Source organism: Heptranchias perlo, chromosome 3, assembly GCF_035084215.1.
Source record: "Heptranchias perlo isolate sHepPer1 chromosome 3, sHepPer1.hap1, whole genome shotgun sequence".
In the NCBI taxonomy this organism is placed as follows: domain Eukaryota; kingdom Metazoa; phylum Chordata; class Chondrichthyes; order Hexanchiformes; family Hexanchidae; genus Heptranchias; species Heptranchias perlo.
Window position 1 is genome coordinate 36651143 of NC_090327.1, and position 15363 is coordinate 36666505.

Here is a 15363-nt window from a genome sequence, read left to right on the forward strand (position 1 = left end):
GTTGAGGGATAAATACTGGCCAGGACACTTGGGAGAACTCCCCTGCTCTTCTTCGAATAGCGTCATGGGATCGTTTACATCCACCTGAGAGGGCAGACGGGGCCTCGGTTTAACGTCTCATCCGAAAGAAGGTACCTCCGACAGTGCAGCTCTCACTCAGTACTGCACTGAAGTGTCAGCCTAGATTATGGGCTCAAGTCTCTGGAGTGGGATTTGAACCCACAACCTTCTGATGCAGAGGTTAGCGTGCCACCAACAGAGCAATGGCTAACATAGTTGGTTCAGCAAATGGATCTTCGCAAAACAAAGTGAGGCCCTGTGCGACTGACAACCCACTGCAAAAGCAAAAGGGGAAGCACAACACATGGAGGTTGGTTCTCATTAGATAAGAACAGTAAAAAAAATGATCAACATCACCGCCCACAGGGCAGTCTACCACCTCCACCCCCACAGAAACAATCAAGTAGTGTGGAAACAGTAGGCCAGCGGCCTGTTACCATAGCGATAGAGATGCTGCCCACAGAAGAGGTTTTGTTCTGTTGTTTTCCCGATGGTCAAATTCATTCAGTCATTAATCCTGCTCCTAGCCCTGTCTGTAGGATAGTACAAACGGCAGACAACTGTGATCTTTTTAAAGGAGCCTCCCAAGCAGATAAACCAGGCACATATCAGGCAATCAGTGTCAACAGGGTGTTAGTCATAGCTAATCTTGTCTATTTGAAGGATGCCAGTCAGAAATAGGGAATGGAATATTCTTTCTGCATTTTTCACTCAGTATTGGCATCAAACAGCAAGTTCAGGTACAGCATGGGTTCAGAGTAAAGCTTCCTCTAGAATGTCCCATCAAACACTCCCAGATCATTTAGGGCATGGGTTAGATGCAGAGTAAAGCTACTTCTGCACTGTCCCATCAATGTTCTCCAACTAATGTTACCTTCTAGCCCAGTTCTGCCACAGGTTGCCTGCCCTGGTTTTTGAAACAAAAGTTTATCTTTTGCTATTTATTTCTGTACTTGTGATGTGAAAGTGAAATCCTCATCAACACTTGCTGGTAACCCTCTTTGCAGAAATCTTTTTAATGCTGGCAATCTATATTGGAAGCTTAGTTTAAATTTCCAAAATGCAATCCTTTTTTGCTCTGCCACTATTGTATCTCCTGTTGCTGCTCTCCCAACCCCTGGTTCTTACACCCCATGTCCTGCTGCACAACCACATCCACGGTTCTCCCATTCCATCTCCTGCTACCACTACCCCAACCCCTGGTCCTTACATCCCATCTCCTGCTGCACTACCCCAACCCCTGGTCCTTACATCCCATCTCCTGCTGCACTACCACAACCCCTGTATCTCCCATCCCATCTCCTGCTGCACTACCACAACCCCTGTATCTCCCATCCCATCTCCTGCTGCACTACCCCATCCCATGGTTCTCCCATTCCATCTTCTGCTGCCACCATCCCAATCCCTGGTTTGCCCATCCCATCTCCTGTTCCCACTGTCTCAATCCCTGGTTCTCTCAAGTAATCTCCTGCTGCCACTGTCCCGTCCCCTGGTATCCCATCCCATTTCCTGCTGCCACTATCCTATCCCCTGGTTTGCCCATCCCACCTCCTGCTACTCCATCCCACCCTCTACTGCCCTAACCCATCTTTTGCTATCCCATCCTAATCACAAACTACCCCTATATCACCCCCACCTGCCCCATACCTTCCTTTGTTATTTTGAATTTGGCAAAAGGTGGCATCTCAAGTCATAATCTCATCTTCAGGAGTGTCCCTTATTGCATCAGTGTGACCTTTACATTTCTCACAACAACCATTCTTATGGCTTCTGAATGCAATTGGCAATTTAGTGGTCAATTAGTGCTGGATTATGGGTAGTTTTACGTTGGAGACCCATATCATTCTTTCTGCAGGACCTTTACACAGAGGCTGGTCAACTGCTAGTACGGGTTACCAGGACAGATGGCTGTGGTCAGCACGCTGGATTCCTTTAAGAAACAGCTGGATGTTGTCATGGGAAGACAGTAGGGTTGGTCTATCAATCTAACCCCTCATCCACAGTCCAATAGGGTTGTTATTCTGGGAGGGTGAGATCAAATGGGCAAAAGGTCCTGCAATCTCAAAACTGTGGAACTCCTTACCTCCTTGGTATTCCCTTTGTTCAGCCTTAATATCACCTAGCCACTACATCTTTATTTACCTCGTCTTCTGTCCACTTTTCAGTAAAATCATAGAATAGAATTGTTACAGGCCAGAAGGAGACCATTCGGCCCATCGAGCCTGTGCCGGCTCTTTGTAAGAGCAATCCAGTTAGCCCCATTCCCCGCTCATTTATCATTTTCCACATGGAAATCATCCAGCTTGAGCTTGCACTTCCTCCAAAGTACAGGGCAATGTATGTGGCCAAATCCCATAGACTTGGATAGCACATTTCAGGAGGTGGTCACCCCGCAGCCACAGAGTTCAAGCGGAGACTAGGAGGAACAGGCGGGCAGTGCAGGAGTCCCCTGGGAGTCCCTTGGGAGCATGGCACTCACAAACCGGTATTCACTGTTGAATACCAGTGAGGGCGTTGACACCTCGGGGGAGACTTGGAGGTGCCTTGCACGATAAGTTTTGGCCCTGCCCCGCAATTTAAAAATGCTGATTTCCCCCCTTTGTTGCCAGTTTTAGGGTGTTGAGTATTTCAGTTGAGCACACAGTGCACAGTTTACCCTCAAGATGGCTGCCCCAGAAGTCATGCGTTCTCATGGGCGGGCAAATAGCTGCACAGGGAATGTGTTTTCATGTGCGTCACAATATAGTGCTGCATGCATCACTCACTTGTTAAAGTGATTCGCCAAGACCCCGACGACTTCTCCAATCCTATTCTCGTTTCCCCGCTGCATCTTGTGCAGACAAACCACCAGGTCATCATTCTCCTTGGTGTGGAAGATGATCAGCTGATCCCTGCCGTTGGTGACACTGACTCCAGTCACCTAAAGGAACAAATGGGGATGTTAGAGTTTCCTCCAGTTCATGTAGTGGGTGGCCTCCGCATCCAGCATGTCTGAGCTAGGTACAATTCAGTACAACTGAACCCTTTTAATCGGGACACCTCGGATGGAACTGGCGCATCCCGATTAATGGATTGCTTGTCCTCACAGAAGGCCAATGATGACAGTGCTGGCTGCACAATTCCCCAATTTAGAGATTTTTTTTTTACCCACCTGCCAGCATTTCAGTCAATCAACTGTATGACCAGCTCCCACAGTTGTCGAACCCAAACCTGTGTCATAGAAAATAAACATAGCAACAAGCCATTCAGCCCCTCGTGTCTGTTCCGCCATTCTATTAGATCATGGCTGATCCGTACCTCAATTCCATTTACCCATCTTTGCTCCATATCCCTTCCCTAACAAAAATCTATCGTTCTCAGTCTTGAAAACTTCTATTGACCCAGCAGCCGCAACTTTTTGGGGGAAAGAGTTCCAGATTTCCACTATCCTTTGTGTGAAAAAGTGCTTCCTGATTTCACTCCTGAACTGCCTAGCTCTAATTTTAAGATTATGCCCCCTTGTTCTGGATTGTTTATTCGTTCATGGGATGTGGGTGTCGCTGGCAAGGCCAGCATTTATTGCCCATCCTAATTGCCCTTGAGAAGGTGGTGGTGAGCCGCCTCCTTGAACCGCTGCAGTCCGTGTGGTGAAGGTTGTCCCTTGTTCTGGATTCCCCCACTAGAGGAAATAATTTCTTATTATCTACTCCATTGAATCCCTTTGTTATTTTAAAGAAAGAACTTGCATTTATATAGTATCTTTCATGACCTCAGGATGTCCTAAAGAGTATTATAGCCAATGAGGTACATTTTGAAATGTAGGCACTGTTGTAATGTAGGACATGGGCATGGGCTGCCACTGGTCCGCAGTATTTTTCTGGAGCCAGGAGGAGCACTCCTGCAACTCCAAACCCCACAGAAAATTCTCTCTAAAAAAATTCTGGGCCTTTTTTTGGGTGACCAGCAGTGACCTCTTTAAGAACCATCAGTTAGGCCGCTCATAGCCTGGTTTGATTGGGTGGAGTCTGCAGGGCGCATGCTCTACTCGTTTGTACCTGAATATTGCACACAGAGTCCTACACCAGGCGTAGGACCTTAATTTGCACATGTAAGCAGCCTCCCATCCAAAACAGGCGGGCGAGCTGCCCGATCCGCCTGAAAGTCATATCGGGCGGGCCTTGGGCTAAGGCGCCATCCAACCCACTCCCGTTTTTTAACCAGGCTGACCGACTCCACAGGGTCAGGGCAGGAGGTCACCAGCGGGCGCATCCAGAGCGTAATTGCAAGGATCGCGGCCTGCAGACTTTCAGGCCCTCTCTCTTTAAAAGGATTCCTGATGGTGAGATTCCATCTTTAAAGGAGGTGCCCAATGGTGAGATTTGTTCTATAAGCAGGAAGTACCCAGAAGCCCTGTCTCCAGGTGCCGCCCCACACCCGTGCCACAATGCACGGCTGGATACTCACGTGGCTGAGTGGCAGCGCCTTCATGCTCTTGTAGCGTTTGGCCGGCTCCAGTTTGTACAGGTGCTGGTTGGTGATGAGAATAGCTCGATCCTCACACTTGTTAAACCTGTTGACCTAAGCCAAGAAAACAAGAAATATTAACCATTTCTGCCAAGGGATCTATAAATGTACTGGACAAACAAGCAAATGCACAGATAAAGCACCCACACACACACAAACACACATGCATGCACACCCACACATGCACGTGCACACACATACAAACATAAACACAAATGCACACGCACACAATTATGTTTTGGGGTTTAAATGCTCAATATTTTCCTTGGGTTCAGTTTCACCGGCCACTCCCATAAGCGGGCTTCATGTCTCCTATGTACTGGAGTACGCCTTTACTTGCCCAATATCTAGATGAATGAAGCCAAACCCAGGAGTCAAGCAGGGAACCCTTGTCACTGAGGTGTGGCTTACTGGAACATATCACATGCCACCACGTGATCTCCTTGTGTTAAGTGGCCAAACGAATAACCACTCTATTGGACTGCAGCTCAGGGTATAAACCAGCGGACAAATTTATTGAACATTAAAAAGGTAAATGTACAGCATTCGGTGTAAACAGTGAATATTCACAGCTCTTCCAACACACTACTGCCCCATAGCTCTGGTGTGCATATGCCAGAAATTGGGCAGGAACCCAGATATACTGGGGTCCCTGCTTTGCATGGGGATTCCTGCTTCGTCTTGTGGGGAATGACTCCTCCAGCCAAAAAAGGCCTGCAGTGTAACAGGGACCAGGCCAGGAGCAAGGGCAGGGGGTGGAGGGCTCCCAATGCTGGGAATTCCCACCCCTCGATCCTCCCAGAGGATTGTTGAATCATTGACGATAGTACCAGGTTGCTGAATGGAGGCTGTGGGCACCACCCGGGATCATTATTTTTAAAACGGCCCCCTTATTAAAGGAGTAACAAAATATTCTTTCTGGTAGGGGAGGGGAAATCTGCCAACCGTTGCCCCCGATCCCGGTAACCAGCGGCAGGGTAGGTAGCCTCTTCGAGAGCCCACCATTGCAAAGAAAATTAGGGACCACCCACCGACATCGGAAAGTCCATTGAGGTCAACAGTGGAGGTTCTGGGCAGGCACATCCCTTGGATGTGCTCCCCCCTCGGTTGGTTTTGAACCCCAGCATATTTGCAGTATTACAAACTTTACAAAGGATCCTCAAAGCGCCAAAAGCAACTGTCCTGCACTCACGCTCAGCATAAACCTGATGCGCAAAACATAGTCGCTTACTCCTGTGTGGCTACTTGTTAAGGGGGAGCCATAGAATCACAGAATTATAGAAAGGTTACAGCACGGAAGGAGGCCATTTGGCCCATTGAGTCCGTGCGTCTCTATGCAAGAGCAATCCAGCTAGTCCCACTCCCCCGCCCTATCCCTGTAACCCTGCAATTTTTTTTCCTTTCAAGTATTTATCCAGTTACCTTTTGAAGGCCATGATTGAATCTGCCTCCACCACTCCCTCAGGCAGTGCATTCCAGATCCTAACCACTCGCTGTGTAAAAAAGTTTTCCTCATGTCACCTTTGGTTCTTTTGCCAATCACCCTAAATCTATGTCCTCTGATTCTTGACCCTTCTGCCAATGGGAACAGTTTCTCTCTATCTACACCCTTCATGATTTTGAATACCTCTATCAAATCTCCTCTCAACCTTCTCTGTTCCAAGAAGAACAATCCCAGCTTCTCCAGTCTATCCTCATAACTAAAGTCCCTCATCCCTGGGATCATTCTAGTAAATCTCTTCTATACCCTCTCTAAGGTCCTCACATTTTTCCTGAAGTGCGGTGCCCAGAACTGAATACAGTACTCCAGCTGTGGCCAAACCAGTATTTTATAAAGGTTCATCATGACTTCCTTGCTTTTGTACCCTATGCCTCTATTTATAAAGCCCAGGATCCCGAATGCTTTTTTTTAACCGCTTTCTCAACCTGCCCTTCCATCTTCAAAGATTTGTGTACATATAAACCCAGATCTCTCTGATCCTGTACCCCTTTTAGAATTGTGCCCTCTAGTTTATATTGCTTCTCCTCATTCTTCCTACCGAAATATATCACCTCACATTTTTCTGCATTAAATTTCACCTGCCATGTGTTGCCCATGCCACCAGCCTGACTATATCCTCTTAAAGTCTATCACAATCCTCCTCACTGTTCACTACACTTTCAAGTTTTGTGTCATCTGCAAATTTGGAAATTGTGCCCTGTACACCCAAGTCCAAGTCATTAATATATATCAAGAAAAGCAGTGGTCCTAGTACCGACCCCTGGGGAACCCTACAGTACACCTCCCTCCAATCCGAAAAACAACCGTTCACCACTACTCTCTGTTTCCTGTTACTTAGACAATTCTATATCCATGCTGCTACTGCCCCTTTTATTCCAGGGCTTCAATTTTGATGACAAGCCTATTATGCAGCACTTTATCAAATGCCTTTTGAAAGTCCATATACACCACATCAACTGCATTGCCCTCATCAACCCTCTCTGTTACCTCATCAAAAAACTCTATCAAGTTAGTTAAACATAATTTGTCTTTAACAAATCTGTGCTGGCTTTCCCTAATCAATCCACACTTGTCCAAATGACTGCTAATTTTGTTCCAGATTATCGTTTCAAGGTCGAGTCCTCTGAACCACATCAGACTGATTGTTCGCTGGTTACTTTACAACCAAGATATAGCTCTTCCTTCTTAAGATATCCCATATCGGTAGCTGTAGAAATGTCGTGGTGAATGGAGGGTCAAAGGCTAGACAGTTGGGAATTTGAAAGTGCGGTTCTAAGTGACTTGGGGGAGAGTTTTTTCCAGGGGCGGACACAGAATGAAATGGAGTTGGGAGGGGGAAGGGGGATGTAGGTGGAGAGGGATACAAGGAAGTAATCAGAGATGGCCTGATCTGTGATTGACACGATGGGAGTAGAGAGGACACGTGAGATGGCAAGGTCGAGGGTGGCCGTGAAAATGGGTAGGGGAGTTTATATGGAGGGAGATATTAAGGGACAATAGGAGGGCAGTGAACTCAGAGGAGAGAGGACATGATGAGTTGAGATGGAGATTGACCCAAAAGTCTTTTATAAACATGTAAATAGTAAAACAGTAATCAAAGGAAGCATGGGACCGATTAGAGACAAAAAAGGTGTACTTCTTGTGGAGGCAGACGACTTGGCTGAGGCATTAAATGAATACTTCGCACGGTTTTCACTAGAGAAGAGAATGCTGCCATTGTAGAGGTAAAGGAGGAGGTAGTAGTGATATTGGATAGGATAAAAATAGATAAAGAGGAGGTACTTAAAAGATTGGCAGTACTCAAAGTAGAGGAGTCACCCGGTCCAGATGGGATGCATCCTAGGTTACTGAGGGAAATAAGGGTGGAAAATGCAGAGGCTCTGATCACAATCTTCCAATCCTCCTTAGATATGGGGATGGTGCCGGAGGACTGGAGGATTGCAAATATTACACCCCTGTTCAAAAAAGGGGAGAGGAATAAACCCTGCAATTACAGGCCAGTCAGCCTAACGTCGGTGGTGGAGAATCTTTTAGAGACAATAATCAGGGACAAAATTAATTAGCACTTGGAAAAGTATGGGCTAATAAATGAAAGTCATCACGGATTCGTTAAAGGAAAATTGTGTTTGACTAACTTAATTGAGTTCTTTGATGAAGTAATAGAGAGGGTTGATGAGGATAATGCAGCTGATGTATATATGGACTTTCAAAAGGCATTTGATAAAGTACCACATAATAGACTTGTTAGCAAAATTAAAGCCCATGGCATTAAAGGGACAGTGGCAGCATGGATACAAAATTGGCTAGGGGACAGAAAGCAGAGGGTAGTGGTGAACGATTGTTTTTCAGACTGGGGGAAATATACAGTGGTGTTCTCCAGGGGTCAGTATTAGGAACACTGCCCCTATTGATATATATGAATGACCTGGACTTAGGTATAGCGGGTATAATTTCAAAGTTTGCAGATGACACGAAACTCAGAAATGTAGTAATCAATGTGGAGGATAGTAACAGACTTCAGGAGGACATAGACAGACTGGTGAAATGAGCAGACACATGGCAGATGAAATTTAACGCAGAGAAGTGTGAAGTGATGTATTTTGGTAGGAAGAATGAGGAGAGGCAACATAAACTAAATGGTACAATTTTAAAGGGGCTGCAGGAACAGAGAGACCTGGGAGTATATGTACACAAATCTTTGAAGGTGGCAGGACAAGTTGAGAAGGCTGTTAAAAAAGCAAAAAGGATCCTGGGCTTTATCAATAGAGGCATAGAGTACAAAAACAATGAAGTTATGCTAAACCTTTATAAATCACTGGTTAGGCCTCAGCTGGAGTATTGTGTTCAATTCTGGGCACCACAATTTAGGAAGGATGTCAAGGCCTTAGAGAGGGTGCAGAAGAGATTTACTAGATTGGCACTAGGGATGAGGGACTCCAGTTGTGTGGAGAGACTGGAGAAGCTGGGGTTGTTCTTTTAGAACAGAGAAGGTTAAGGGGAGATTTGATCGGGGTATTCAAAATTATGAACGGTTTTGACAGAGTAAATAGGGAGAAACTGCTTCCATTGGCAGAAGGGTCGGTAACCAGAGGACACAGATTTAAGGTGATCGGCAAAAGAGCCAGAGGTGACACGAGGAAACATTTTTTTATGCAGCGAGTTGTAATGATCTGGAATACACTGATTGAAAGAGTGGTGGAAGCAGATTCAATAATAACTTTCAAAAGGGAATTGGATAAATACTTGAACGGAAAAAAATTACAGGGCTATGGGGAAAGAACAGAGGAATGGGACTAATCTCTTTCAAAGAGCCGGCACAGACATGATGGGCCGAATTACAGCACAATTCCAGTGCTGTAATTACTATGATACTATAAAATCACCGAGGATGAGAAGTCACTTGGTGCAGAGGCTGAGGGAGGAAAGCAGTGAAGATATCTCGGTGAGAAACTTGGCATGGTACTTTGGTGGACGATACTGAATGAGGATTTTAAAGGAGAGGTGAGAAGGGTGGAACAAGGTGAGACGCTCAAAGAAGGAGGAGGTGTCAGAGGACTTGGAGGACAGACCAAGGTGTGTTTTGGTGATAAAGGCCACACCGCCACTGTGGCAGTCTGAACGGGGAAAGTGGTGGAAAGTATAGCCAGGCGCGGAGGCTTCATTAAGAGGGAAGATGTCATCACCTCTCAGCCAGGTTTCCGTCAAGGCTATGATGTTGATGTAATCAGCCACAATAAGCTCATGGATGGAAAGGGCCTTGTTCACAAGTGAACAGACATTTTGGAGAGAATATACACATATACACATGTACACTCATACAGTCACACATACACAATAGACTTACACTCAGATACATCTATACATATATACCCGCAGCTGCATGCAAATACAGTCACACATACACACACATATAGATGCATGGACTTACACTCAGACACATTCACATGCACATCAAAGTGCACAGTCATATAAACGTATTCACATGCATATATATAGAAAACATAGGGTCACATGTACAAACATATGCACACTCAATTCACAAAATACACACACAAAATATCCATTCATATGCACACACTCGCATTTAGACACACATGCACACAAACATAAATACACATATACATGCATATATACATGCAAACAATTGTACAACATATACACCTGTACACAGATATATACACATGCATACATATGTACCCTTATGCATACACAAACCCTCATATACATAGGTACATTCATATACAAATGCACATGCATACACATACATATAGTACTAAATGTGTTAATGCAAGTGTACTAGATTCCAATATCCACTATTTTTACTCTTTGAGTTAATCAATTCTTAAAGATCTTGTTACATTAATTCATCAGAGAAAGAAATTTAATTCAAGCCCCTTCACATTTTTGTCACTAATACCACAAGGTATGAGCTTAAAACCATCTTTTTTTAATGTAGATTGGGGAAGGACTTTGAATAAAAGCTGCCAAGCCCTGGACGTGACTTCCCCCTTAACAATCCCACTACCAATAGGGGAAACTGATAAAAGAATGGAGAGGTGAAGAGCAGAGTTTTATAAATATAAGCCTGGAGACCTCTGCTGGGGGGAATCAGTAAACAAAGGTTTAATGCATTGCTAAGATGGCAAAAGAACCAAATAGCAGATGAGGAGAAATTTTTTTACACTTCGAGTTGTTATGATCTGGAATGCACTGCCTGAAAGGGTGGTGGAAGCAGATTCAATAATAACTTTCAATAGGAATTGAATAAACACTTGAAGGGAAAAAAATTACAGGGCTATGGGGAAAGAGTGGAGCAGTGGGACTAATTAGATAGCTCTTTCAAAGAGCTGGCACAGGCACAATGGGCCAAACGGCCTCCTTCTGTGCTGTATGATTCTATGACGATATTCCTTTCTCCCATTACCACCCTCCTTGTCTTGCACCACCATCCCTTTTGTCATTTAATCACTCTTGCCCTCCACCCTATCATAGACTTTTCCTTTTGTTCTCCCCTCCCCTCCCCTCCCCTCCTCCCCCTCCCCTCTCCTCCCCTCCTCCCCCTCCCCCACCTTCCCTGGCTCTGTACTTGCTTAAAAACTGTTAACACTTTAACATCTTCCAGTTTTGATGAAAGATCTTCGACCTGAAACGTTAACTCTATTTCTTTCTCCACAGATGCCGCCTGACTTGCTGAGTATTTCTGTTTTTATTCCTTTCTCAGCTTTTTGAGCAGGGAGATAAATTCTAACAGATTTGTGTCTGTGTTAAAATAGCAGGCGGGGGGGAATGTCATATGAACATGCTTTGAGTGTTCACCCACTACTATCAGCGGCAGAGATTTCTTGGTTGTAGCTTCCATATCCTTACCTTTCGTACGTGTGCGGAGAACAGCACACTGCTGAACTGTTCCTTGCATTTCAGCTCCTTCATGGTTGTGACAAACTGGGACATCATCTCTGCGTTGTCCCTGGCCTGAAGGAACAGAGATTTTAATGTCAGATTGCGGCTCCAGATGAGGTGGGGAGGGTCAGCATGTCGGGATGGGCGTTTGGTTCGGCCTCGCTCGATGGCCCCATCCAAGTTGTGTCGAGCAGGAAGCCAATGAGCAGAGGCTGCTGCGTTTCCTATCAGTGGGAAGGATAGAATTGTAAAGTGTAAGGTTCCCCGCCCTCCCATCCACCTTGCCCCATGCACCTGGGTAATCCCTGGCACCTCCTGGTGGCCACTTACAAGGAAGCATTGTTGGCAATTTGAGAACGGACAATGTACTCACTCATAGGAACAGGAGTAGGCCATTCAGCCCCATTAGCCTGTTCCGCCACTCAACTAAATCATGGCTGATCTGTACCTCAACTCCGTTTACCCGCCTTTGCTCCATATACGTTGACACCCTTACCTAACAAAAATCTATCTATTTCAGTCTTGAAAGAAAGAGCGGAACAGGAGAAAAAGGAAGGGGGATATTCAACAACAATAACAACTTGCATTTATATAGCGTCTTTAACATTGTAAAAAGTCCCAAGGCACTTCTCAGGAGCATAATCAGACAAAGATTGACTCCGAACCAAAGAAGGAGATATTAGGAGGAGAGACTAAAAGCTTGGTCAAAGGGATAGGTTTTAAGGAGGAGAGAGAGAGGTGGCGAGGCAGAGAGGTTTAGGGAGGGAATTCCAGAGTCAGGGCCTAGACAGCTGACGGCCGCCAATGGTGGAGCGAAGGAAATGGGGAATGCACAAAAGAACCATAAAAATAACCCACCATGAACAAAGGAAGTGAGGAAAAACACAAATTACAGTCGTTTTCAGACATCGTATTCCTGGCAGGGAGCCTTGTCCATTGTATTGAAAATTCCAGCATGCACCCTGTCTTATTTTTCATTAAATCATATGCAACGTGTGCTGGAATTTCTGATCCGAACCATCTCTTCAACCATGACTTTGGTCACCTTCGCTCCTGCTCGACATCTGTTTCTCTCTCTGTGAATGACCTTGGGATGTTTACAACATTAAAGGCTCTGTATGAATTCAAGTTGTTGTTAATTTTACCCAAGGGCAGAAGCAGGATACACATGAGGACCTAGTATCTATAGTTGAGAGGGACCAACAGAGTAAAGGTAAAATGGTACTTACAGATGAGAGGTAGTCCTGCTCCCAGGTTCTTTGCACACCCCAGTCTTCCCTCCGCCCCCGCAGTGCGTCCATGGCAGCGACCTTTGCCTTGATTTGTGGCATGTCTGAGGGCGGGATGTTTTTGACAATCTGTCGCGCCCTCCACCTGCAAGAGAGCCGCACTTCATAAAAGTCAACGAGAGCTGGATTGAGCAGACACAGAGACGTTAGCAACAAAAGGAGCGCTGGTTCTGTCAGGGTTTCAACAGACAGACAGACAGATAGAAAATAAGAACATTTTGAACCTTGCCCTCCTGAACTATGGGGGTGGGCCTTCTCCTGCACCATACTGCACCTTCAGTGGAGCGGGGAGCAGCCCTGAGGAAATTCACGTTATATTAAAATATACATCTCCGTGGTCACACATTTTTAAAGACAATTATTTTCTGCTGCCAAGGGAAAATTAGTTGAAACTGCTTTGTGATGTGAATCCTTGTTACGGCCTTACGATAGGTGGGATTTCTGGGCCAACTGGATCGCATGGACCAATCACAGCAGTCAAAAAAGGGGATTGCTCAAAGTTGACACTCATGAACTCAACGGTCACATGAAAACTACAGGCCGAAGTGACAATAACGTTTGGAACAGCCATGTGATTACTATTAACCAATAAGCTGGTTCAATACTGACATCCATTTTTAAATTCATAGATAGATACTGACTGCTATTTGTAATATAAAATCTGTTATTTCACTCTAATGGCTGTTATTCAATAGATGAAGAAGGTACTAAACTGACAGTGCTATTCTCTGTGTAATATGTATCAGGAAATCAAGGTCGAATTAACAGAGCACCACAGAAGAACAGGTGCTAGGCTCTAGCAGTTGTGCACATGGGGTTACTTGAGGTGACGGAGCGCACTGTTGCTCCATTGGGGCTTGCTATTAAAACTGGAGTTCAAAATCCTTGCCCTCACTTTTAGACCCCTCCATGCCCTTAGTCTACCTTCCTTCTGCAATCTTCTCCAGTGCTATGTCCGAGCACATAGAGTGGGGAAGAGAAGACATTTTCACTTTAAACTGTGACGCCAGTGTTTGGCCTTCAACACAAGTCTTTGCATTATCTTTCTGGAGCTGTTTTATTAGCATTGTTTAGTACTTAGGCATGCCTCTTGTTCTCTCACAATTAGGCATGGAGTCAGTTGGGTGTAGTTCACATGACTTTTATTCAGCCATACAGGTGGTTTCATCGAGGACAGATCAACACACTACAACATTAAGTGAGCAGATTATCCCATCTGGTAGAGTTTTTTTGGGGGGACATGAGTGACATTGCCAAGGCAGCATCCTTGGGTGTCCTGAAGACATTAAGGGGTCAATTTTAGGATGGCCGAGCGGGTGCGTTCGTGGTGGGGGGGTTCACAAAATTGGGGAATCCTGGAGCAGGTCTGGAGCCCGGCTCCAACCCGCCCACTTCCGGGTTCCCCAATGACGCGAATCGGTGCACACGCAGCCCCCGCACGTGGGACTCCCACTGGCAACTAAAGCCGGCAGGATGACAGTTTAGATAGTTAGGGAGGTACTTGAGGTCGTTGACAAACCTCATTGGGAAGAGATTTTAGCAGGGATGTAATTTTGGGCTCTCCTCAGCGTGTTTCCCATGCTGTGGGAAACACTCCGTGTTGTTGCAGACGTGTTTCAGTCAGCAGCCATTGGGAGATGTAGAGGATTCCTTGACAGTTGGGGGGAATACCTCATTCATTGCAGCAGGGCACTCTGTCACCTCAGACAAAGTTTTGCCTGCCACACCGTTGTCTCCACACTCAAAATTATTACATCATACCCTAAACTCTGCTGTCCAAACACATTTAACTACTTTGTGGACCTCCTCACACTCACACCATCAGGATGGGGGGGGGGGAGGTTCCATAGCTGCATTCATCACTCCATTAGAGGACGAGCAACATCACCAGCCTCACCAGGCACGCCATCCACCTCCGCCACGTGGAGCTCCATTACACAGTGCTGTGCAACAGGCACCTGCACAAAGTAGTCGTGCAACTACACATACACCCACTGTAGGGTGATCCAATGGGTGGCATCAAGGGTGTTCATGGAGAACCTCGTGAAAGGGCCTTATTCCACAAGCCAGTCAAGAATGGCCAAGACGTGGCAGTAGTGGTGACAATATAATATGTAATGTGAGTTGATCAGAAATCAAATATAAGAAAAAACCATGACAAACCCTCAAACACCCATGTGCATCCCCTTCATGCTCACGACACGTTTGCCTTACGCTTCCTATTACACATACGTGATGCATGCCCTGTGGCTGCAGCACAGGTAGTGGCAGGTTGGGTGAGGCTGATCATGAAAGAGATGCATGAGAGGGTGAGTATGAGACAGAGCCATGAGATTGTATGAGGATTGGGTTGAGTGGTAGTGGTAGGATGAGTATTGGGGAGGTGAGGAAGTGCAGGATGAGGATGAGGGTTCAGCGGGTGTGAGGAGTGATGTGATAGAGTAGTGTTGGCAGTGCAGAAGGAGCTGTGGGGTGGGGGTGGTGATATGGCAGACGGAGTGTAGGGGAATGAGTAAGAGTACTCACTTCGGCTGACCTGGTTAGGTCATTGAAGCACCTCCTGCACTGTATGCAGGTGCGTGATATGTTGGTGGTGCTGGTGACCTCCTC

General features: G+C 45.9%; 1 protein-coding gene across 1 annotated transcript in view; it reads right to left on the reverse strand.

The window, feature by feature from the left end:
* The window catches only part of LOC137312059 (unconventional myosin-Id-like), a 154980-nt gene that overhangs the window by 26152 nt on the left and 113465 nt on the right, over positions 1 to 15363 (reverse strand). Inside the window, exons 18-21 of the mRNA XM_067978832.1 lie at positions 12694 to 12838; positions 11432 to 11536; positions 4504 to 4617; positions 2826 to 2980 (exon numbers count right to left, since the gene is read on the reverse strand). Coding sequence (XP_067834933.1) covers positions 2826 to 2980; positions 4504 to 4617; positions 11432 to 11536; positions 12694 to 12838 — 519 coding nt within the window. The remainder of the gene's footprint in view (positions 1 to 2825; positions 2981 to 4503; positions 4618 to 11431; positions 11537 to 12693; positions 12839 to 15363) is intronic.